The 25,163-nt window shown below is 41.9% G+C and overlaps 1 protein-coding gene across 1 annotated transcript in view; it reads left to right on the top strand.

Annotated features, from left to right (window-relative positions):
* Nucleotides 1–25,163, top strand: part of PPFIA4 (PTPRF interacting protein alpha 4) — an 85,117-nt gene that overhangs the window by 13,762 nt on the left and 46,192 nt on the right. The window contains exons 2-8 of the mRNA XM_070941114.1: nucleotides 8,794–8,895; nucleotides 17,055–17,219; nucleotides 17,932–18,006; nucleotides 19,617–19,718; nucleotides 20,344–20,565; nucleotides 21,790–21,936; nucleotides 23,134–23,268. Coding sequence (XP_070797215.1) covers nucleotides 8,794–8,895; nucleotides 17,055–17,219; nucleotides 17,932–18,006; nucleotides 19,617–19,718; nucleotides 20,344–20,565; nucleotides 21,790–21,936; nucleotides 23,134–23,268 — 948 coding nt within the window. The remainder of the gene's footprint in view (nucleotides 1–8,793; nucleotides 8,896–17,054; nucleotides 17,220–17,931; nucleotides 18,007–19,616; nucleotides 19,719–20,343; nucleotides 20,566–21,789; nucleotides 21,937–23,133; nucleotides 23,269–25,163) is intronic.

The following is a 25,163-nucleotide window of genomic DNA, read 5'->3' as shown; positions in this document are numbered from 1 at the left end:
CCAGTACCTCTGCTAAATTCTAAAGAATTGTCACATGACCATCAAGCCACACCCACAAAATAAGCCACGCCCACAGAACCGGTAGTAAAAAAATTTAGAACCCACCCCTGCTTATAACTGTTATAAAAGAAAATCAGAACCCATTTCTTTATATTCCTTTTTTCTTTCTTTTCTTCCTGCACTTTTGGCCTTGTTCTCTCTTTCTTTCATCTTAATTATGAGTTCCTGTTAGTTTTTATCTTTCTTGTTTCACACACTTCAGTCTGTATGTTTAAATAGCTACAAAATTAAGTTCTACTGATAACAGGGGTTCAACTGACAGTGACTGTTCACCCTCTTCTTTTTGAAGATGCTTTTATGCCAAGGCCAAAATCAGAGGCAGCACGCTTTGAATACCCCATTCTGAATACTTTGAATGGGGAAGAACAGGAGAAAGGGGCTGTCATATTTGTTGTGGGCTTCCTAAAAGCTTCCCACTTTACCATGTGAGAAATAGGATGGTGAACTAGTGGGGGTTTTTTTTAGATAATCCAACAGAGATTTTTATGTTTGAAATAATGGCTGCAGAGACAGTTCTGAAAGTATTCAGCTGTGCTCATATGCAATCTCAGAGAAACTGAGCTTGAACTCTGATGGCTAAGAAAATTTTGCTGTTTTATTATTATTATTATTTAGTTTTAAAAAACAAACTTTATTAGATTTTTAAAAAATAAAATTATATAAAACATTCACAACCTTAAAATACAATCAACAGTATCAACAGTATCAACAAACAACAAACAAACTAACTATATATAATGTATATAAGTACAAATATACACAGTGACTTATTTCCTTTTTTTCCTTAATGACGGTGTATAATTATTACTTTTAATTTCTTACTAAATTTGACTTTACCTTCTTTTCCATTGGTTTATCCACTCATACCAACTGTCCCATATCTTAAAATACTGTGAGTCTTCCTTATCTTTCAATTTCAACATAAGTCTATCCATTTCTGCACATGTATAAATTTTTTGAATTATTTGCTGCTCCGTTGGCAATTGATCTGTTTTCCAGACTTGTGCTAGGGCTAACCTAGCTGCCGTAATTATATGTAATATTAGGTACTTTTTTCTTTTCGAATATTTTGTTTAAGCATTCCTAACAAAAAGATTTCTGGTTCTAACTCAATATCCTCCGCAATTATTTCTGATATCCAAATTTTTATTTTTATCCAATATTTCTTAATTTTTGGGCAAAGCCACCAGACATGAAAGATGGCTAAGAAAATTTTGTTGTTTTATTATTATTACAGCTATCACTACTGCTATTTTATTTTCTAACATTTCAGCTAATATTTGTTTCTGCAAACTAAAGAGGCATATTGACAATTATGAGAAGTTTGAAACCACTGTGCTGATTGATTGGGACATTATTTTCTGCCCCCTCCCCCTTTTTTTGAGGGGTTTTGAAGGGTTTTTCTGGCTACCCATTGGGCTAATTATTTGTGTGATGCTTAGTCAATAGTACTGATTGCTTTGGCATCTGTTTTGACTCACAAAATAAGTTTGGCAGAAACCATTATTCCAATTAGAGGCCTCAAATGAGACCAGTACTCCAGAATTATTTTTTTCTTCCTTCTATTTAGAAAAAATAAAAATAAATAAAGAATGGTTTATTATGGATCCCATCCAGACATAGTTATGCTTAGAATTGATCTATTCAAATAGATGGCATTCTAGTCAGTCATGTTAAAATTCCATTGATTTTAGTGGATATACTTATTCTGGATATTATGATGTATGGATCTTATTAAGATACTTTAAAAGGTTTTTTTAAAAAAATTAAACAAATTGATAGGAAATATAAAAGAGTTTGACAACCTCATATATTACTGGATTTTGTTTCTGAAAAAACCATAAACTAATAATTATTAAATATTTAAATTTAAAAGCAACAAGTGTTATCATTCTTGCTGTATAGGGTGAGATGTAGGAAGACTATCCATGGGGTCGCGATGGGTCGGACACGACTTCTCAACTAACAACAACAACAACAATTCATATAGTCAACTTAAGAGTATATGGCACCCTAGGCCATGTTGAATGATGGTGCCACTTCCTGCTGATGTGAAAATGTATTTTTAGAATAATTTGGAAGGAGGATGGTAATGGAGCCCCTTAAGCTTTGGTGTCCTGGGCCGGTGCCATAACTAAAGCTGATCTTGGTGTCTTGCCAAGTTTATGACTGTACATTTTATCATTCAACATAATATCAGCTTATAAAGAATTGCATTAATAAAAGGAGGAAAAACTTGTTAAATGTATCTACAAGAACCATGATACCAATGAGACAAGGTAATATTGGGTTCCAAAAGGTAACAGTTTTAAATTGCTGTTTAGCTTAAACATTAAGGAAATCTCACAAATCTGTATCTATAATGCCATGTGAGAATTATCTTGATAGGCAGGAGGAAGAGCTGCAGACTAGACAAACAGGCATGTAAAAGTTATCTCATTCTACAGGTGGAGAAACCCCAAGAGTTTCAGAAGTGGCCCTCTCTAGTGTTTTGGAGGGGAAAGAGAAAAGAGGGGAAAAGTACTTTCAGTCTTGCAAGATTTATGTTAACCCTTTGAGATAGTCCAGATAAGAAGCACAACCATGAATACTAACTGTTAACTTACATTAACAGAATTTTGCTGTTACAAAGGAACTTACAAACTTACAAAGGAATCTTGAGTCCCATGCAAAAATACTTAAATGTTTCTTTAAAAAAACTTTACATATTGTACTGTATACTAGTAGTGGGTTGCAAAACCCATTGCTACTGGTTTGCTCGTGCATGCATGTGCGCTTGTGCGCGCGCATGAAGCTTCTGCACATGTGCAGAAGCATCTGGCATGGGTGGGTGTAGCCTCCTGCTGCCGCCACTACCGGTTTGCAGATCCGGGTAGAACCGGTAGCAACCCACCACTGCCGTATACCAATCACACTATTCCCTTTTAAGCAACTTTCTTGTGACCTGAAATTCTGCTAAAATCTTTCCTGACATTCATAAGAAAAAAAATCTCTGTAGTTTTTGCATATACTCTTGCTACTCTTCCTTTTATATAAGGGAATAATAATAGTATATTTCTAACCATCAGACATAGATGTAGTACTTACAATAAGGTGGAACAGTTAATTACCTAGCCTCACCATAAGCAAATCATATCAAATATCAAGTATTTCTCCATGTTATATCATCTATTCTTGCAACCTGACATTATTCAACTTTCTCACAGCATTTTTGAGGTTCACAATTTATGGTAATTATTTCAATTCTACTACAACTCTATAAATTCTGATAGAAACACTCTTTCCAACATTCCCTAACTTCAGTTGCATTCCAAATTTTATTACCACTGTCAAGTACAGGAAAACCAGAAGTCCAAGCAGTTCAAATGAATATAAAGGTTTATTGCAATCTTATGCACTGTACAAGAATCTGAACTATTAATGGTCAAAGCAAATTGGTGATAGATAAGAATCAATGGAATTCAAGATGGGCTGGACTTTTATCTCTTATTGGTGGGAAGGGACTCAACACTGATGAGGGACTCAAACTGATGACACGTTTGACCCCTTGTGCTCAGCCTGGTCATCTACAACCACTTTTAATTTTAATTCTATTTACTCTGCTGAAGTCTTCTTGCATAGCCTTTATCACAGATTTCCAAACAATGTTTTATTTCCATCAAAACTGTACCTTAACTAATTCCTTACTCCTTTTGATATATATTTTGCTATGACCATTTTCTTATTAAACACCTGATTGGCCAGGTGCAAACAAACAGAACTAATCCATGAACAAACCAAAGTAGATACTTTATCATTGCTTACCTTATATTACAAACATCTCATCAGACTTCCCTTGGAAAATGGCAGACCTCTGATGTTTTGTCCCCTGAACTGACTCCAAGCTGGAATGTCTTTTTACTCCTCCTAGAAGTGCTTGCCTTTCCTTTAGCTGGTAGTTCCACCACAGATCTTCTGTCTTCCTCCCTTCATTTTTTTGCAGCGGTTATTCTCTTATATATGGATTTCTTCCCACCCACACCCCTTTCCCTTCATCATTCCATCAAGCAACCTTTTTCATACTTCCTATTAACATAACTCCATGTGCTTCTCTAGTACTTTGTAACATGATTATTTTTATTTGTTCCAAGCAATTTCATCTTGCCTTTCTTTACAGCTATTTGTCAATCATTTTTGTTAATTTTGTTAATTTGTCAACCTTTTTCTTCCTGTAGTCATTCTTCCTTCATTCTGACATAATTTAGTTCTTTGAATGTCCATTTTCTCCCAAAATTGATTTTTGACTCTACCAAATAATGGTACAATCTCTCTTCATCTTAATATCCTTCACTAATTCTCTCACTATCCCCCAGTCAGTCAGTCAGTCAGTCAGTCAGTCAGTCAGTCAGTCAATCAATCAATTTTACTACCTAATGAATTCCTACGCACATGCACAATAACTTAGATGATACCAAATCATACTTTCTGAGATATATTTTAGTGCTTTTGTTCATAATTAAACCTACACCTTCACTTCCCTGTGTGTATTCATCAATTCTATTACTTTAAATCAGGTCATTGTCAATCAGATCTATTTCATCATTCCCCTTTCATTTGTTTCACAGTCACAAAAATATACAGTACCTATTTTTTCTTTCATTCATTTCATTCATTAATTCATATGCTTTATCATTTACTTCTGTTAAAGTCCAAGTTGCAATCTTCCATAAACCATCTTCGCCAACCAATGGGCTCATGAATATTGACCTCCATCACTCATCAAGAAGTAGGTTACCAGTCCTAGTTACAGTATAACCATGTCACATGCAGCATTCCCTTTTAACACTAAGGACATAACACCAATCAGTTGAGCACATATTAGTTACTGTGCCTCAAGCACAAATGAAATGTAGTTTCACCCCAGGCATATTCACATTACAATATGCAAGCAAGGATCTCTGGTTCAAAGGTTACCTTGCAAGTCAACCTGCTGTTACTTACATTACAGTATAATAAATCAGATAATTATCTTTTGCATTGACTTTCCTAATTTTTCTTACCCACTACTACTTGTGGTATACATGTACTTGGATTTTGCCTCAGTGAAAGACACACACAGGAGGATTTCTCCCTTCTCATCTTTTATGCTAAAGGTAAAGGTAAAGATTCTCCTTGCACATATGTGCTAGTCGTTCCCGACTCTAGAGGGCGGTGCTTATCTCCGTTTCAAAGCTGAAGAGCCAATGCTGTTTGAAGACGTCTCAGTGGTCATGTGGCCGGCATGACTAAACACCAAAGATGCATGGAATGCTGTTACCTTCCCACCAAAGGTGGTCCCTATTTTTCTACTTGAATTTTTTACATGCTTTCGAACTGCTAGCAGAAGCTGGGACGAGTAATGGGAGCTCACCCCGTTACGCGGCACTAGGGATTCGAACCGCTGAACTGCCGACCTTTTGATCAACAAGCTCAGTGTCTTAGCCACTGAGCCACCATGTCCCTCTCTTATGCTACACTACAGTTATATTACCAAAATATCAAGCCAGAGAAAATTCAAGCTGATTATCTGAATGCCGTTCTCTTGTCTGCATTCTAATATTTGGGAAAGATAGCCCATTAAGAGCACTCTGAGCTATTTCATATGCTTATATCAGTAATGGCTAACCTTTTTGCCGTCACGTGCCAAAAGCAGGGGGAGCATGGGGAGTCACGCGCGTGCGTGCCCACACCCATAATTCAATGTGCCTTGCCCCCCCCCACATGCACATGTGACTCCCCGCACATGCATGCATGACCCCCCCCAGCGCTTCCCCCCCTTTTGGCATGCGATGGCACTGTGGGCCCGATAGGCCCGTTTTTCGCCCTTCCCAGGCTCCAGAGCCTATCTAGGAGCCTGGGGAGGGTTAAAACAGCCTTCCCCATCCCCCCTGAAGGCCCTCCGGAAACGGCCCGTTTGCCAACTTCCGGTCCCACTGAGCTGAGCTAGGGCAACGCTCGCATGCCCACTGATATGGCTCCGTGTGCCACCTGTGACACGCGTGCCATAGGTTCGTCATCACGGCTCTATATTATGAAAATACAATTTATTAATACCTTCACCTTCTCGCCAAAGAGAATGAAGTATCTCCCAAAATAGTTCCTATTGTATTTCCCTGTTTTCGTACACTGCTTTATTTCTGCCCTTTTTGAGGTAAACTGTATCTGTAGAAATTTCTCCAATTGTCATTTACTTTTTAAAGTCCTCTGGAATTATAGAAGGGATATTTGAGAGAGAGTAAGTGAGAGATGGCTATTGGTTTTTTTAGCTTTCTTCTTTCTCCCTATCATCAGGAATGTTTTACATCTCTAACAGAGTCATCATCACAGCAGGTTCTCTAATTGATAAACACATGGCAACACCATCCTAATGAAAAGGCAAAAAAAACCAAGTTATCGGAGTTTTCTTGAAAATATATAGTGTCTCATAGCAGTGAAAGGTTCATTGAAGGGCAGCTGTAGCTTTGCACTGTCAGAGACAATATTGTATGTCAGAGAGGGCAGCCGCAATCAGTACCTTTTTGTTGATTCTCTTGCTTCTCCCCCAGGACAATGCCACCAACATTCAGTGGCAAATGATAAATTATGAACTGTGGTTTAGTACTTTCACTTTGGCAGGTGACAGCACCTGTTTGATCTTGTCTGGGTTTAGAAGCTAATCAGTGTTAGTATTTCTAACCAGTGCTAGACTTTCTTATGTTGTGGTCCACGGGAGAAAAATATTGACATGGAGAGTACTCAGACTGGAGTGATATACAATGTATAGATGAATTGTAAGCTAAAAATTGAGAACTGTTTTAGAGTTTATTTTTTGACAGAGCCATGGTGGCGCAGTGGTTAGAATTCAATATTGCAGACTAATACTGCTGACTGCCAGCAGTTCGATTCTCATCGGTTCAAGGGTGACTCAGCCTTCCATCCTTCCGAGGTTGGTAAAATGAGGACCCAGATTGTTGGAGGCAATACACTGACTCTGTAAACAGTTCACAGAGGGCTGTAAAGCACTGTGAAGCAATATATAAGTCTAAGTGCTATTGCTATTTGAATGGGAGGCCACCATGGAATGCTAGTGTGAAAAAAATCTCATCCTGTAAGAGAAGAACCAACATCTAACCTGTCAGTCTAGAGTTAAAAAACAATCAGTAGTGAAGAGATTTCCTTCAGAGTGTGCATGATGGTGGCAAAATCAATTTTGTCTTGGTTTTGTGATTTCCTCCCATGAGAAGACAAAGTATCTCTCCCAGCTGGCTCACAACTAGAAAAGCAGCACTCCAGTTCCACAGAAGCTGGAAATTGGGAATGCAACAGCAGTCTAAGAACTAGTAAAAGCTTGATGCAAATTATAACCTTAATTTGTTTAATGGGAAATGATCTGAGCTGTACCTTGTTTTATGTGTTCTGTATATGCATTTCTTGTCGAGAGGAGCAGCTACTGAGAAACATCCTACAGACTCAATTGTTATTTTCTCCTATTTCCCTTTCTCTTTCTGGCTTTATCTTTATCTTAAGTACCTTAACTTTGCTACTCATTAGAAAGTATTGCATTTCTTATTGAATTGTTCTAATAGAGAATTTAACTTTTATCATTTGCCTGGTTGCTTGTCTAAGCCAGAATGAAGGAAAGAAAGCAGTATGCTACTTCTGCCCTCTCCAAATGTAAGTCAGTGCAGAGAAGCACTTTCTCTGGAATGAAGAGGATAATGGTGATATTTACTGAGTAGATTCTTGCCCAGAAATTGTAGGAGGGTGCAAGACAGTTGAGGGTGGGAGATCTGGATATCCTACATGGGAGCAAGGAAGACCAGTCAACCATGTCTCTGTGCATGTGAGTGGAAGAACCTTCTATCACACCAGGACTGTAAGTACAACCTTTCATACCAGGGCTGTCCCCTCCTTTTCAGGTGATATTACCCTTTGATAATGAAAAAAATGCTTACACCATTCTAACTTCACAGAATCCATGTAGCATAATGATTATAGTCATCTTAAGGTCTTAACGTGCCCAGATTCAAGCTCAGAACTCATTGAATAATGTTAGGCAGCCATTCTCAGCCCAAAAAACCTCTTGGGTTTACTGTGCGAATAAAATTAAAGGAGGCCCCAGTGTAAGCCATGCACAAAAACTCAGAAAGCTGATCCAAATCTTGCTTGGTGGGAAAACAAACAAGCAAAACTATGTTTTGTTCTGCTATAAAAAATTAGATGGCAATTTGAGCTGGCATATAAGTCTCAAGATATTTTATATACTAAAAATGCACTTACTAGTAACTGTCTTATATGAACAGACTGAAACACTTTACTTGCTGTTTCTTATTTTCTTGAATTCACATAGGAAAGGAACTGAGGGCAGAGGTACTGGTGGTAGTGGAATCTTACTGTCATTTCAGATTACACCAAAGTAATAAATGTAACTTTGGAACACTTGAATACCTTGTGAAGTATAAAAACCTGCTGATAAGTGTCAGAATAAAAAACATTTTTTAAAATTTTTGTTTGCTGAAAAATGACTATGCATTTTATTTAGCTGATTTTATAATTCATAATCAGATGGGCAACATAAATCCAGTTTGGGTAATTGAAATATTTTGTGATCTTCTTGGGTAGGATAGGGAGGCTGGGAAGGATAGGGATGCAATTATCATTTTTATGGCATTACTTTTATTTAGGCAAAATCTATAGGAACCTAACTCAATTGTGGAGCTTATGATTGTCTTGCAGGAATTTGCAACACTGACCAGGGAACTCAATGCATGTCGAGAACAGCTGTTGGAAAGGGAAGAGGAAATCTCTGAGCTGAAAGCAGAACGCAATAATACGCGGGTGAGTAATAAATGAGTTTTATGCTGGACACAGTTCTGTTCTTAGCTTAATCCAAAAGCAACATTTATATTTGCAGATAACATTCAGCAATGCTTTAATCATAAGTTGTTGAATATGCCATAATGGCCTGATTTGTGTATCATTCTAGGCCAAAAGGAAAGAAATCAATATGGTTTCCTTTATGAACCTAGAATTAACTACCTAGGTTAATTGAGATGCAGCATGGTCTGCCTTTTGCTAAGATTCCCCCAATTTTATCTAATAGACAATTATTCAGAAAATTTGCAGTTTTCCCCAGCCCTAGGTTTTAAGAGGATTGAAAGCTTTTTGTAGAATTTGCCATCATCAGTAGTATTTAATATTACTGTTCTCTTGTTCTTTTGATTATGATAGGATTTAACATAATCTCTGTTAAATTCAGTGTAATTTCTATAGAATGTTGTCCTTGTTTTTTATATTTCTTAGAATGCAGCTTGGTTTTCATACCTGCAGAGGCAGTTTAAGACCGTATCTAGTTACGGAGAATAAATTTGTACCCTTCTGTCTGTGACAGTCCTTCAAGTATTTGTAAACCACTGCAAAGAACATTAGGGACTTGTTAAAGGCAATTTCTCAGAAAGTTAGTTTGGTGCAGTGATTAAGGGAACAGGCTAGAAACCAGGAGACCATGAGTTCTAATTTCACCTTAACGTCACCTGGGTGACCTTGGGGTAGTTACTCTCTCTCAGCCCCAGGAAGAAGATAACGGCAAACCATTTCTGAGAAGCTTTGGAAAGAAAACTGCAGGGATTTGCCCAGGCAGTCTCTGAGAATTGGACACAATTGAACAGAAAAAAGGCAATCTCTAAAGAAAAGTCAAGTTCTCCAACGCGCAGCTTGGAGAATCCAAAGCTTCGGGTAGTTCAGTAGTTGGGTAGCCTACACTGAGTGTGCTCCTTTAAGAGATTTCTCTTCAGACACGCCCACTTGCTCAACAGAGTCCCAGTTTAGTTCACTCAGTTGAGCCTGTGACACTGTCTGAAAATTTCTCTGGTTAACTACTAGAAACTATTCCTGAAGCTTTGGATTCTTCAACTCCAGTCCCTTTCCTTTTTACTAAATTTGCCGGGGGTGAGTCTACCTGCTGATTCAGGCACGCTGTCAGTGACTTCTGCTCGAAAAACTAAAGCCTGGCCTTTTTGCCTGCCCTATCTGACAGCCGCAGGCGTGTGTGGCCGTTTTTCCCCGGCTTCCCACATTACGCCCTGACAGACCGGACTGCATTTGATCTGGCGGCTTGAGATTGACGCCCTGTGCTCAGCGGCGTCTCTCTCTCCCTCTCCTGGCGTCTGGATCACTTGTGAGTGATCGCACGCCATCGCTCTCGCAGGGATCGTGTTGCAGCCTCCCCCCACGGGCGCTCTCATAGTCGAAGCCTTTCTCGAACGCCGGAGCGTCCCTCGTCCACCCCTCATTCGACGGAGCTTTCTCCGACATTTAAGCAGCAGGGGGAGCGCTTCTGAGCCTTCGGCTGCCCCCTCCTGCATTATAGACTGCTAGGGGCTCAAGGCGGCGGCGCTTGAACTGCTTTTTCAAAGTGCGCGCCCTTTTTCTAGCCGCCTCAGCGCTGGGAGCTGCGCTTAGCGGCAGCTCGCGCTCCTTGTTTTCCCCCCATAAGGAGTCTTCCTGACGGCCTTGGACTCTTGCCTGGCCAAATTCATCGCCCGCTCAAGGACAATTCAAGGGGGGAGCAGCCCTCATAATCCCTACGGTCACCCTAGATCTGCTGCCCTGTTTGGCGCCATTTTTCAGGGCTTAAAGGAGAAGAATTACAACGGCTGTAAATTTCTGCCTGGCAACAGCCTCACGCATGCGCAGTTGGCCCCTGGAGGCAAACCTTCTATTCCACTGCTTTGGGCGACCTAACTAGCCTGCCTCTGTGGAGCTAATTGGCTAGTTCTTCACTGTTTTCTCCAACCCCCCCCTCCCCAACTCTATTCCTGGACTTACCTGCTAGCCTTTTGGCTATGTACATTTAATCCTTCGATCCTCAGCTGTAAAAACTTCCTAAAAAAAAAAAAAAAAAAAAAAAAGGGATCAATAACCATATCTTGTATATATCTACATAACACAAATTAATTACTTACCTGACCTTCACCCTCTTCCTTTCTAAAAAAAAAAAAAAAAAAAAAAGAGAGAGAGAGAGACAGAAAAGGAAACAAAAATCTTCAACAATGGCGGAACGTGCTCTCTCCTCGGATCTGGAGGACAATAACAGTTCTCCCGAGCGCCTTCACGAACAGGTCAAGCGGCGTAAAAAGTCCCGAAAACGCGCTACGCATTCGTATTCGTCAGCTGCTCCATCCTCTAAAAAGACAAAACACTCATCAGCTGCAGACAAGGACGCCTCCAGGAGACACAAGGCTCTGGAGCGTCAGTTCGAGAAAGCACGCAGCCAGTCAACACAGGCTGCATTCACACACTTACCAGTTCCACTCTTGCCCGTTGTCGAAGCTGCTGTCCAGCCCGTCCATCAGCCTCCTCAACAACCTCTGCAACTGTTGTATCAGACGCCAAACATGGATGTCTTCCCTGAGGCAATATCATCACACTGCATGGAACCGGTGGACCTCTCCTGCAATGCCACTCTTCCTCGGCGGTCCCAGCCGGAGGCAACCTTTACTCCCACGGCTGCAGGTTTGCGCGCCGCGGAGGCAGCCCCTCCACCTCGTCAGTATGATATTCAGCAGATCATCTCTGACATGGTTACCAGGACACTGGCTGCAACTTCTCAACATGCTGCACCATATGGGGCTTGGCCTCAGCCACGATTTCCTCCTCCTCCTCCTCTGTCCCGGGACTCTCAACAGGCCCCTGTCCAGTATCAGGCTATGACGCAGGGGTCCGATCCCTATCTGGACCATGGTCACCGCGAGGAGTCGTCTTCGGAGGAGGGTGAGTGCGACCCCTCGGATATGGACTTATCTGATGATGCCGATATGCCGCCCGAAAGGCCAGCCTTCTCTGGGCTCTTTAGACCCTCGTTATTCAAATCGCTCCTGCGCAAGGCCAAGTTGGCCACGAATATGGCAGACCCAGCCCCTCAGAATGATCAGCCTGGTACCTCTCAACAACATGAGGCCTTGTTTACGGCACCTAAGGCGGAAGCGGACTTTATTCCGTGTCCACAACTTTTCTCTGAGGTGGTCCAGCGATCCTGGTCCACGCCTTCCTCCTTGCCCGCCCCTTCGGGTCTAGACAAGAAACTTTATTGTTCGGCGCCTAGTCTCCAAGATCTTCTTCAGTTACCAACTGTAGACGCGCCAGTGGCCAACCTGACGGCTTCCTCTGTAATTTCCAACGACGTCGCTGACGGTTTGCGCTCCGAAGACCGGAAAGCCGAGTTTAACTTCAGGCGTACTCACAATGCGGCCGCCTGGGCGGTTAGGGCAGCTACCTCGGCTTCCTTCTTCAGCCGTGCCTGCTTAATCTGGCTCCGCCAACTTCACGAGCGCCTTCCCCCAGCGGATTCCCGCCTCCGCCAAGATGTCAACAAGCTGGTGGCGGCTACTGAATATACGGCAGATGCTTCGCTCAACGCCGCGAAGTTCGCTTCACGCGCCCTGGCGTCGTCCGTCACATCTCGTCGCCTATTATGGCTTAAACATTGGAGAGCTGATGCCAAGTCTAGGTGGCGCCTCGCCTCGACTCCGTATAAGGGTTCCCGCCTTTTTGGTGAAGCCTTAGACCCCATCCTTGTCGAGGACAAGGATAAACGGAAGGTGATGCCATCCTCGTATAAAAGGGCAGATCGTAGACCATCGTCCTACTTCACCAGGCAGCCCTTTCGGAACGACTCCGGCCCTTCGGGATCCTTCTCCTCAAGGCCCTATTCTCAGGGTTTCGACCGTTCCCTCGATAGACCCTCCTTCAGGGACCGTGGTCGGAAGGCCCCAGCACCCAAACGGCCTTTTCGTGGTACGGGATCCCGTACCTTCAGAAGAGGGAAGTGACTACATCCATCTTCCCATCGGCGGCCGTCTGACTCATTTCCTTCCCCAGTGGGAGATCTCGACAACGGACGCCTGGGTGCTCCAGACAATTCGTTTGGGCCTTACCCTGGAGTTCCGCTCCAAACCTCCCTCACACTTTGTCCAATGCCCTATTTCTCCCAACCTAGTCAAGCGCCAGCTAATGGAGGCAGAAATCCATCACCTGCTTCAAATCCAAGCCATCGAACCGGTTCCCCACCATCATCGCGGGACCGGCTTCTATTCAATTTTCTTCCTGGTCCCCAAATCGTCCGGGGGTCACAGGGGCATCCTAGACCTCAAGAGGCTGAACAAATTTATAGTATACCATCAGTTCAAGATGGAGTCCCTCCATTCGATTCTGGCTTCCATTCGACCAACAGACTGGATGACCTCTATCGATTTGAAAGAAGCGTACCTCCACGTACCCATACGGCTGTCCCATCGTCGTTTTCTACGCTTCGCCTACAACAACAGGCATTACCAATACAGAGCAATGCCCTTCGGCCTCTCCTCCGCCCCAAGGACCTTTACAAAACTCCTGGCAGCAGTGGCGGCCCATCTACGTCAACATCTGGTCCGGCTCCACTGCTACTTGGACGATATCCTAGTGCTCTCCCCTTCTCCGGCCCGGGCATCCCGAGACCTAGAAGTGGTGTGTCGCTGCCTTCGTCATCATGGCTTCTCCCTCAACATTCCGAAGAGCCAGCTGCAGCCAACTACTCGCATCCTTCACCTAGGGACAATAATAGATTCCGTAAGGGGCCAGGTGTTCCTGTCAACGGACCGGTGTTCCAGTCTCCAGTCATTAACATCCCAGGTCCTCTCCTCTCGGAAGGTGACCTTGCTGCTCCTGTCCCGCCTGCTCGGCAAAATGATTTCCTGCCTGTCTGTCGTCCCTTGGGCGAGATTCCATTCACGCCAGCTCCAATGGTTCCTCCTCCCCTTTCAGAGAGCCAGGAGGAGCAACTCTCCCACACAAGTTTCCCTCCCGCCAGAGGTCTCAAGGTCTCTCCTCTGGTGGTCCTCCCAGAGCTTACATCAGGGCAGCTACTTCCAGAATCTACAGCGCCTGGTAGTGACAACGGACGCCAGCCTGACGGGATGGGGAGGTCATCTTTTATCCCACGTTGCCCAGGGAACGTGGTCAGCAGAGGAGAGCCTCAACGGGATCAATTGGTTGGAACTCCGTGCGATCCGCCTCTCCCTCCAACGGTTCCAGCAGATTGTGTCGGGGCACCATGTCCTGATACGCACGGACAATGTAACAGCAAAGGCGCACGTGAACCGCCAGGGGGGGACTCGCTCGGGTCCATTGATGGAGGAAACGACCCTACTGCTGATCTGGGCGGAGACGCACGTCCCGTCCCTTGTGGCGGAGCACATCGCCGGGACCACGAACATCACAGCGGACTGGCTCAGCAGGCAACACTTGGACCACGCCGAGTGGCGACTTCACCCAGATCTGTTCACCGAGATCGTCCGCAGATTCGGCACGCCTCTAATCGATCTATTTGCCAGCCGCGACAACACTCACCTACCCAGGTTCTTCACCCGGTACCAGTGCCCTCAGGCGGAGGGAGTCGACGCCCTTGCCTCTCCCTGGCCCAGGGGTCTCCTCTATGCCTTTCCCCCTCTACCGCTCCTTCCTCGTCTGATCCGCAGGATAATAGCAGACAAGGCAGACGTCGTTCTGGTCGCACCCCACTGGCCTCGGAGGTCCTGGTTTGCGGATCTGGTGGACCTGTCGGTGGCACGGCCATGGAGGATTCCAGGGGACAGGATCATTCTCAGCCAGGGGGTCATTCTGCACCCAGACCCGCAGTGGTTGCAGTTGACCGCCTGGCGCTTGAACGGATCTTGCTAAGGCGAGCCAACGTGCCTAGCAATGCGATCCCCACGATTCAGGCGTCAAGACGGCCGTCAACATGCCGCATTTATAACGCAACCTGGAACTCCTTCTGCTCCTGGTGTGCTAAATCCCACCTGGATCCAACGTCTGCTTCTGTCCCCGAAGTGCTGGGATTCCTTCAGCGGGGCATGGACAAGCACCTTGCGCCTAACACTCTTCGTCGCCAAGTTGCTGCACTTAGTTCGGTCCTTTCGACTTCTGCAAAGCTTCCTCTCTCCCAAGACCCGACGATTCGTGACTTTCTGCGAGGGGCATCCAACCTGCGCCCTCCTGTTATACATCGATACCCGACCTGGGATTTGACTCTGGTCCTTCAGGCCCTCATGCACCCTCCATTTGAGCCTCTCGCCTCCATCAGCCTCCGCTTTCTGACTCTTAAGGTGGCGTTTCTGGTCGCGATTACTTCGGCTCGCCGTGTATCCGAACTAGCTGCACTGTCTGTGAGAAGCGACCTTTGTGTCTTCCATACAAATCGCGTGGTACTAAGACTAGACCCCTCATTCCTGCCTAAAGTAAATTCCACATTCCATCGAACCCAGGAATTAATCCTTCCGGACTTCTGCCCCGATCCTCGACATCCTCGGGAAGCAGACTGGCACCTCTTAGATGTCCGACGGGCCCTGCGCAGATATATTAAACGAACACAGCATTTCCGAAAATCAGAATCGCTCTTCGTTTCCTTTCTGCCCTCCTCCATGGGCCGGAAGGTATCCTCCACAACCATTGGGAGGTGGATTAAGTCCTGCATCTCCAAGGCTTATTCAGCTCGGAACAGACCCATTCCGCAGAGGATTCTTCCACACTCTACCAGGAGCGCCGCCACAACGGCCGCCTGGGCCACTAATGCCTCCATCTCTGACATCTGCAGAGCGGCCACCTGGTCTTCCTTGAATCCCTTCATCCGGCACTACAAGGTGGACTCCTTTGCCTCGGCGGAGGCATCCTTTGGCCGTCGGGTGCTCCAAGCTGTATGCAACTCTTCAGACGATTCGCAGCAGCCAGTCACCCTCCCTGTATAAACTTGCTTGGGTAAATCCCGAAGCTTTGGATTCTCCAAGCTGCGCGTTGGAGAACGGACGTTGCTTACCTGAACGTCCCTTCTCCACGCGCAGCTGGAGAATCCAACCCACCCAGCTTGGCTGCTGAACCTTTCTTCCTTACGCTCTACTGCTCCTTACTTCGTGAACAAAACTGGGACTCTGTTGAGCAAGTGGGCGTGTCTGAAGAGAAATCTCTTAAAGGAGCACACTCAGTGTAGGCTACCCAACTACTGAACTACCCGAAGCTTTGGATTCTCCAGCTGCGCGTCGAGAAGGGACGTTCAGGTAAGCAACGTCCGTTCTGTTGAGAAAAATTGCTAATTTATATGATTACTTCATGAATATAACTAATGATTCTTTTGAGAGTTAAACTTGGGCAAAAGATACATAACTTTCACCATGCTTTCTTTGCTTAGGTTTACTGTTTTCAGCATTACTGGAAGATGGTTATCTTTCTCAACTACACGTCAATACATTTTCCATTTGAAATGCTAGAAATTTAAAGTGAGAAATAGAAGAATTGACTAATTCTATACTTAGAGATGCTTCAAAGTTTGGATGCACTACTACATGCCACACTAGCAAGAAACCATCTGCCAGACACAATGCTGTTATGATTGGCAAATGGTTTTGACAGATGGCTACACTCAGGGGTTTAGCGATCTCTCAAAACTTAAGACTGGGCTTTTTTCTCAGTTTTGGCAACACAAGACCAAAGTAAATTTGCCAAGATAAAGTATGAGTGAATTTTAACACTACTCCCACTTTGCCTGCATAAATGTAATCAACTTAAAACAAAATACCTGTTCCTGGTAAATTGTAACTATCTTAGGGTGTTACAACCACCATTCTGGAGACCCCAATCTAGTAAATCATCTTATAATACATTTTTTTTAAAAAAATGGGATAATTTCTGAATTAATCCAAGGACAATTTAATAAAGTTTACGTATCTTTTCCTCTGCTACATTTCCTGTGAATAATCTCTCGATGTATGTATGTTTATTAATTTATTTTTATACATAAAATTTTATCTATTAGGTTTTAAGACTTCAGTCTTAGTCTGATGTCTATATTTCTGGTGCAGAAAATGCCCTTGCAGTTAAACCTGGTAATTATTCAAATCAAGGATTGAAGGCTTTATCTTGCTTACGGTGACTTACATAAGGAATAACTGGAGCTGCTGTTTGATTTTCAGCTTTTGTTGGAGCACTTGGAGTGCCTGGTCTCAAGGCATGAACGCTCTCTGAGGATGACAGTAGTAAAGCGGCAAGCTCAGTCTCCATCAGGTGTCTCCAGTGAGGTTGAAGTTCTGAAGGCCCTGAAGTCTTTATTTGAACATCATAAAGCATTGGATGAGAAGGTGAGACTTACGTAGTGGTTAGTTTTGTTGGAGAAAGTTTAGCTTTAATAAAGCCATCTGTTTTTAACTCATAGCCTTTTAATCTCTAGTATTGCTTTGGCTCAGCACTTCCTTAGAACTCTCATGCATCTTTTGATCCTTCCACTAAATGATTTCCGTATTAAAAGGTTTTGCCCTTTGAAGAAAATTCTCAAATATTATTGCTTTACATTCCAGGAAGCTACTGTCAAAACTGAATTTGTACAAGTGCTCCTCTAAAGGGATATTCCAGCAGTCCACTTCCATTCTAATTCAACTCTGTATTTCAATTCACAGGATGTTGACTAGATGATTCTGGGAGTTGGTTCAAACATTAAAGTTGCTGAAGTTGAAAAGTACTAATTTAGACAACTTTCTGAAATCATCTTCTGTTTATACTTACAGACAGTACTCTTTCCACATGCAGTCCAAGTCACTATATGAAAGATCATAGTCTTCCACAAGAGCATTCTGTTATTTGAATGAGATCCAGGCTCCTATTGTTGACAGTTCTGCACCTTCCTGGCAAATAATTCAAGAGGAGAGTGATATCATTAAATTGTTTGTATTATGAAATGGAGTTTCAGATGCTAGGTGTTCTGAAATCTGGCACCTTAGTCCAATAAATTGCAAGAAACCTCTCTATTCATCAGTTTCTCTTTTAAATAACAATTCAGTTTCTTTACATTTTCAGGTAAGAGAACGCCTAAGAGCAGCACTGGAACGAGTAGCAACACTAGAAGAACAGCTATCCAGTGCCCACCAGCAAGTAAATATGCATTTCATTTTCTATCCCAGATTTTGTAGGAATATTTCTCAAGTAATCTGTCAGTTCTGTTTACACAAGCACATAGAGCAACAAAGCCCAATGTAAACATGCAGAATAGTCTGTCTTTATTGTAATAGAGAGCCAGTTTAGTCTAATGGTTACAGCACTAGGCTAGAAAGCAGGAGACCATGTGTTTAAGTCGTGCCTTAGCCATGAAAGCCAGCTGAATGACTTTGGGCCAGTCACTGTCTCTCAGCCCAAGCTACCTCACAAGGTTCTTGTGGGGAAAATAGGAGGAGGAAAATGTGTTTGATAAGTTTGCCACCTTGAGTTATTTGTAATAATAATAAAAATGGGCTGCAAATAAAATAAATAATGTCTAGACAATATCATATCTAAGGAAGAGGAAAAAAAAGAGAAAATAACAGAATAGATGGCAGCAATGTAATGAGTAAGATTAATTAAATACCCTGTTTCCCTCAAAATAAGACATCCCCTGATAATAAGCCCACTCAGGCTTTTGAGCGCATGGCAATAAGGCCAAGCGCTTATTTCAGGGTTCAAAAAGATATAAGACAAGAGTCTTATTTTCATTTCATTTTCATTTCATTTTATTAAATTTGTATACCGCCCTACTCCCGAAGGACTCAGGGCGGTGAACAGCCATGAAATAAAACATATAAATACAAAATTTAAAATAGAGATAAAACAAATTAAATAAATTTGGCTGAACCATATTTAAAACCCCAATAATTTAAAACCATATTTAAAATTCCCATTTAAAAGAGGAGAAGTTTAGGCCGGCTTGCTGGAATAGGAACGTCTTAAGCGTGCGACAGAAGGTACGCAGATCCGGAATCCTCCGTATCTCGGGGGAGAGCTCGTTCCAGATAGTAGGTGCCCCCACAGAGAAGGCTCTCCCCCTGGGGGCCGCCAGTCGACATTGTTTGGCCGACGGCACCCGGAGGAGCCCCTCTCTATGGGAGCGTACTGGTCGGTGGGAGGCTATTGGTGGTAGCAGGTGGTCCCGTAGATAACCAGGTCCTAAGCCATGGAGCGCTCTAAAAGTGATAATCAAAACCTTGAAGCGCACTCGGAAGACCACCGGAAGCCAGTGCAGCTTGCGCAGGAGAGGCGTTACATGGGAGCGCCACGTCGCTCCCATCACCACCCGCGCGGCTGCACTCTGTGCCAGTTGGAGCCTCCGAGTGCTCCTCAAGGGGAGCCCCATGTAGAGAGCGTTACAATAGTCCAGACAGGAGGTGACGAGGGCATGAGTGACGTGCGTAACGAGTCCTGATCCAGAAAGGGACGCAACTGGCGGATCAGGCGAACCTGATGAAAAATCCTCCCGGTCACGGGGAAACACGGTACATGCATGCATTTATTATATCATGAAGTATAAACTGCACAAAATAACTTATTGGATGTGGAGTTTTCTTTCCAATAATTTGTCGTAAGTGAAAAGTAGGTGCGCCTCCTCCTTTGAAAGCTTTTAAAATATCAGTTTAACTGTCAGAAGTGTTCCAGATCTCTTGTTCTATAGATCTGCTTTGCAATGTTTTCATGTTTATGAGAACTGTAAGTTCTACTGAATCTGTATTTTCCAGGTAAATGCTCTTCAGCAAGGATCTTCCCAAAGGGAAGCACCTGTAGGAGAAGATGAAAAAAGGACTGAGGGCAAAGAATCTGGACAAAAAATGCTTTGGAAGGTAAGAGGCAACTTTCTGGGAATTGGAAAATAGCCAAGATACAATTGAAATACTGTATGTCTGCAGTTGTGAGTCAGACAGTTATGTTCCATGGGACTCTTCAGCCTGTAGACAAATTTTGTGTTTTCTTTGCTGTGTTTCTAAAATTTTGAAATAAGCTGATTGAACATGTTCTAAAATTTCATCTGATTTAAGACACCTTATTTTCAAAAGGTACATTGTGTAGAGCTATGCACTTTTGTAGACCCCGTTTGGTATAGTGAGTAAGGAATCAGTCTACAAACCAGGAAACTCTGAGTTTTGGTTTTATCTTAAGCACAAAACCACTGGGTGACCTAATGGGCTAGTCACTTTCTCGCAGCCCTAGGAAGTAGGCAATGGCAAACGTTGAAAATCTTGCCAAAAAAACTGCAGGAACTTGTCCAGGCAGCCTCTGACACAATTGAATGGAAGAAAAAACCCACCTTATTATGTGGTTTGCAAATAAAAAGGATGATTGTTGAATAGATTTTAGAAACATGCAATGACACTTGTTCAATATTCATTGAATATTAGTTCAATATTCTAATTTATCTATTCTCTATTGATATGAAACGTTGGAATCTTTTTCTATATTATTTGACAGAGACTCCCTAATGGCTCTATACACCCAGATGATGGGGCAAGTCAGATTGTGGAATTGCAGGAGCTTCTAGAGAAACAAAATTTTGAACTAGCACAAGCTAAAGAACGGTTAGCCGGTCTGGCTACCAGTGTTGCTGAGCTTGAAGAAGATCTAAGCACAGCCAGGAGGGACCTCATCAAATCTGAAGAAATGAGCAGCAAGTACCAGAGAGACCTACGAGAGGTCAGAGTGCTAAATTCCAGTTGTGAAAATGATGGCATATAAAAACTCCTCTTCTAAATCAATTTAAAATAATTCAGTTTTTCTAGCTAGAATGAATGCTGAGTTTATTGAAGTAACTGAAGAAGTGGGTTTAGCTATGCAGTAATGAATTATTAAATTATTCTAAACCAGTGGTGAAATGTAAAATTCGTTACTACCGGTTCTGTGGGTGTAGCTTGGTGGTGGTGGGTAATGTGACTGTGTGGGCATGGCCAACTTTTTTTTTTTTTACTTTTAAAACCATTTTTTTCTACAACCTCTTCAGCTGAAGAGGTTGTAAAGAAATGCTTTTAAAAGGCTATGCCGATCAGGCAACTCAGCTGGGATCGTCAGAGGGATCGTCAGAGGCTTTTAAAAGCATTTTTTTTTCCATTTTTTTCTTCAGCCGAAGAGGTTGTAAAAAAAATACTTTAAAAAACCTCTGATGATCCCAGCTGAGTTGCCTGATCAGCAGAGGCTTTTTTTCTTTCTTTTAAAAACATTTTTTCTACAACCTCTTCGGCTGAAGAAAAAAATGGAAAAAAAATGCTTTTAAAAGCCTCTGACAATCCTAGCTGAGCCTCAGGATCATCAGAGGCTTTTTTTTTTTTTTACTATTAAAAGCATTTTTTCAGCCGAAGAGGTTGTAGAACAAATGCTTTTAAAAATAATAAAAAAGCCTCTGATGATTGTGCGGCTCAGCTAGGCATGGGAAGGGGGCAGGGATTTTTGCTACCGGTTCTCTGAACCACCCGTCACCATCGCTACCGGATCGGGTGATCTGGTCCGAACCGGGAGCATTTCACCCCTGTTCTAAACCCTTCCAGAAAGGTAATCTAGTTTAGAATATTTGGTTAAAATTCTTGAAAAAGCCCAGCAGGTTCCTTATATATTTAGTGCAAGTTCTTGAAAATCCAGGTTACATTTTTTTCCTACCAGCCCCTGTGATAATATCTTTGACAGATAGTGAAAGGCACCAATCAGTACTGGACAGACGTTCTACAGCTGCAAATGATGTGTAGAATATAATTTGCTGCCAGGTATCAGAGGATTTAACTGTGATGGAGTTTTCCAGCACTTGTTGCCCCACTTCCAACTATAACAGTGGAAAAATGGATACAGGCTGAATCTGATTTACAATGGAACTAGACTATGTTAGACTCTACTGCAGAAGTAAACCTGCATTTTTAATATTTCCTTTCCCAGGCTTTGGCACAAAAAGAAGACATGGAGGAGAGGATAACCACCCTAGAGAAACGCTATCTGGCAGCCCAGAGAGAAGCCACTTCCATTCATGACCTTAATGACAAGTTGGAGAATGAGCTTGCCAATAAAGAGTCTCTCCATCGTCAGGTAATGGGGTTTAATGCCATGGCAAATGGAATGACAGTGTCAATCTGATGGAGAGCTTCATGGATGATGCACTCTATTTGTGAAGGCCCATTTTGCCTCCTTTTCAGAACTTTCTTCCTAGATATTCTTGTTGAGATGATTCTTTCCCAGGAGTACTACTACTTTGCCTTCATGACTAGCACTGTACCCGCTGTTCAAGTGAAAGATTGGGCTTGGCTATTCTTGCACATAAATCTATAATAAAGCTATAGAATTTTTAAATAATGTTTAAAATTAAAAGACAACTTTCTTTGAGTAAAAAATGCTTAAAGCCTTGTCTTTGCCAACGATTCCTTGGCTATTAAATTAGGTACCATGCAACCTTTTCACAAATGGGGCATTGCAATTGAAAAGTCCTATTTTCTGATTGTGGAACATTTAGGCAATGGCCTATTATGTTGATTCATGTAGGAGAATGCAATTTTTATGTACAGGTTCCAAGCGATACCTAATATTAAACTTTTGTACAGGCCTCAAATCCATTTACCTTAGTGGTTTAATATTCAGAGTGTTAAAATCACAAGACTATAATTTTAAAATGTTTGTATGGATTTACTGCTGTGCTTAACATTTTATTTATTTATTTGGGAAAATATTTAATAACTTCCATTATGAAAACTTTATGAGTGACAAATAAATCCAATAAAATATATATGAAGGAACTTTATAATATATAAAATTAGAAGGGGCGTGCAAGATGTTTTGATTTTGAAACATTCTGAGTCAAAACATTCTATTTTGAGCATCTTAGAAATGTTTTAAGATGAGAACACTTCTGTTTCAAATACAAAACGCACTGTTTCAGGTTGAATCATGTAAAATGTTCAAAACAGCCTATTTTACATTTTAAATAGTTAGAATAGAGACAGGATGTTTTGGAGCCAGAGTGTTTCAATTCAGAACATTTTATACAGGTTTAAAACATGATCTAATGAACATAATGTAAATATTCCACAATCCTATAGCAGTAAATGTTGATATTCAGCTTTTTAAAAATCAGAATCAAAAGCATTTGTAATGAAAACCGGCATTCAAGTTTTTCCTTTGTTTCTGGTTGGAATATATGCATTAGAATACAGAGCTCTGGCATAGTTTGGAATTATGCTTAGCATTTCTGGCTCCTGGTATACATTACTGCCATTCTGCATCATTCCACAGTGTGAAGAGAAGGCAAGGCATCTTCAGGAGCTTCTGGAGCTGGCAGAGCAGAAACTGCAGCAGACAATGAGGAAAGCTGAGACTCTGCCTGAGGTGGAAGCTGAGCTAGCACAAAGAATAGCAGCTCTTACCAAGGCAAGTAGATAGGACTGTAATGAGCTTTCAATAAAACCTAGGTTACTAGATGGTTTGGCATCTGTCCAGGCCATATGACTTTCTTGCGATGGAAAGCAAGTTAGTAAAAGTCATGAACTACTCATTTGTTTTCTAAAAATTGACTTTTAAAAAAAAAAAATGAAAAGTTCAGCATTATCAATTGGACCAGCATAAAGTTCTCTTAGGGCTATAATTATCCTAAGAAGTAGCTACTAGTGATGTACAGTTAAGCTCTAATGTGATTCAAATAGTTGATGCTACCCAAATCAGAAAAGCTGGGGCTCTGAATAGCTGGGTTATTTTGAGCTAAACTTTTGGAACTGATTGAGAAATCCAGTTTATATTCAATTTGTGTATAGCTGCTTCCTACGCTGGTATTTAGGTAAGATTGGTGGTGCTGAACTTTTCAGTGGATTATACTAGGCTTTACTGTTTAATGCACACAGAATTGGAGGGCAGTAACTGCTGTCCAAGGATGTTTTAAAGCAGATTTTATCCCATTAAATTGTCAGATATTTTGTGTGCTTATTTTAGTTTTGGGATTAAGATCCATTTACCAAGCCTGTGGTATTGCTATAAAGTCTGTTATTTTCACATAGATGCATTTAAGGAATCAGATGGGAGCATTTTGTATACTTCTTGAATGAAATATATACTTACAAGGCTTGATATAAACTAGAACTATCCAAGAAATATGTGCTTTGAGATTCAAATAGCTTTCTCAACCATCAAATAATGAATTCAACAAGGAACTCATGTCTGTGCCCTAGGGTTGAGAGGGTCTATTTCTAGAATCTCTCAGAGAATAATTTGCTGCCTTTCCAAATATTTTATAAAAGTAAATCCACATTGGTTATATCCTGGATGCTTAGTTATATCTATGTGGTATATAAGTGCAATCTTACATAAGAACAAGTCTTCACCATTTTTCCCAACCCATATTTCCATAGCTGATTTGTTAATTCCTTAGAGCAGTGCTTAGCAATACCATTGATGATATACAGGTAGCCCCTGGATAGGATAGGATTAATTTACAGGTAGTCCTTGACTTACAACAGTTCATTTAGAGACTGTTTGAAGTTACAAAGGCACTGCAAAAAGTGATTTATGACCATTTTTCATACTTACAGTCTCCCCAAGGTCATGTGATCAAAATTCAGATGCTTGGCAACTGACTCATATTTATGACAGTTGCAGTGTCTCAAGGTCATGTTTAAACCTTTTGCAATCTTCTGACAAGCAAAATCAATGGGGAAGCCAGATTCATTTAACAACCATGTTACTGACTTAATGCTGCAGTGATTCACTTAACAACTGTGGCAACAAAGATCATAAAATGGAAGAAAACTCACTAAATAATTGTCTTGTTTAGCGACATAAATTTTAGGCTCAATTGTGGTTGTACATTGAGGGCTACCTGTATTTAAATCAATGCATGGGAGAAGATGAGAGAAACTGATAGAAGGGCAAGCAACCTGTCTCCAGTTTAGCTTTATGGTCTTCCCAGCTTCTAGCTGCTGCTGCCAATAAAATGAGCTAAAAGAAGCTGTTTATTGGAGAAAGACTGATCTTTTGAGTCATCAGTGAGGTTTACATCTCAGTAGTTGCTAGATTAAGGGTTATGCAGAAATTATATCTGGACTGAAACAGAAACTTCATTCTGATTGGTTGAATATCTCAGAAGAAAATCAAGATTTCTTCTAGCACTGGAGTAAAATAAAGAGAGTCTCAGAATACAATCACAATGTCTTACTCCAATGAAAGTAAATATTAGATTTTTTTTTTTACTGAGATGCCAGTCAGTAAAATATAACCACAGGCTAATATGAAAGTATTTATTATCTGTTTGTTTTTACAATTATAAACGTACAAAT

This window comes from Pituophis catenifer, unplaced genomic scaffold (assembly GCF_029215685.1).
Source record: "Pituophis catenifer annectens isolate HBS135680 unplaced genomic scaffold, rPitCat1.0.hap2 SCAF_3, whole genome shotgun sequence".
NCBI lineage: Eukaryota > Metazoa > Chordata > Lepidosauria > Squamata > Colubridae > Pituophis > Pituophis catenifer.
Note: the sequence above shows the minus strand (reverse complement) of the source record. Positions and strands in the feature narration are given on the sequence as shown.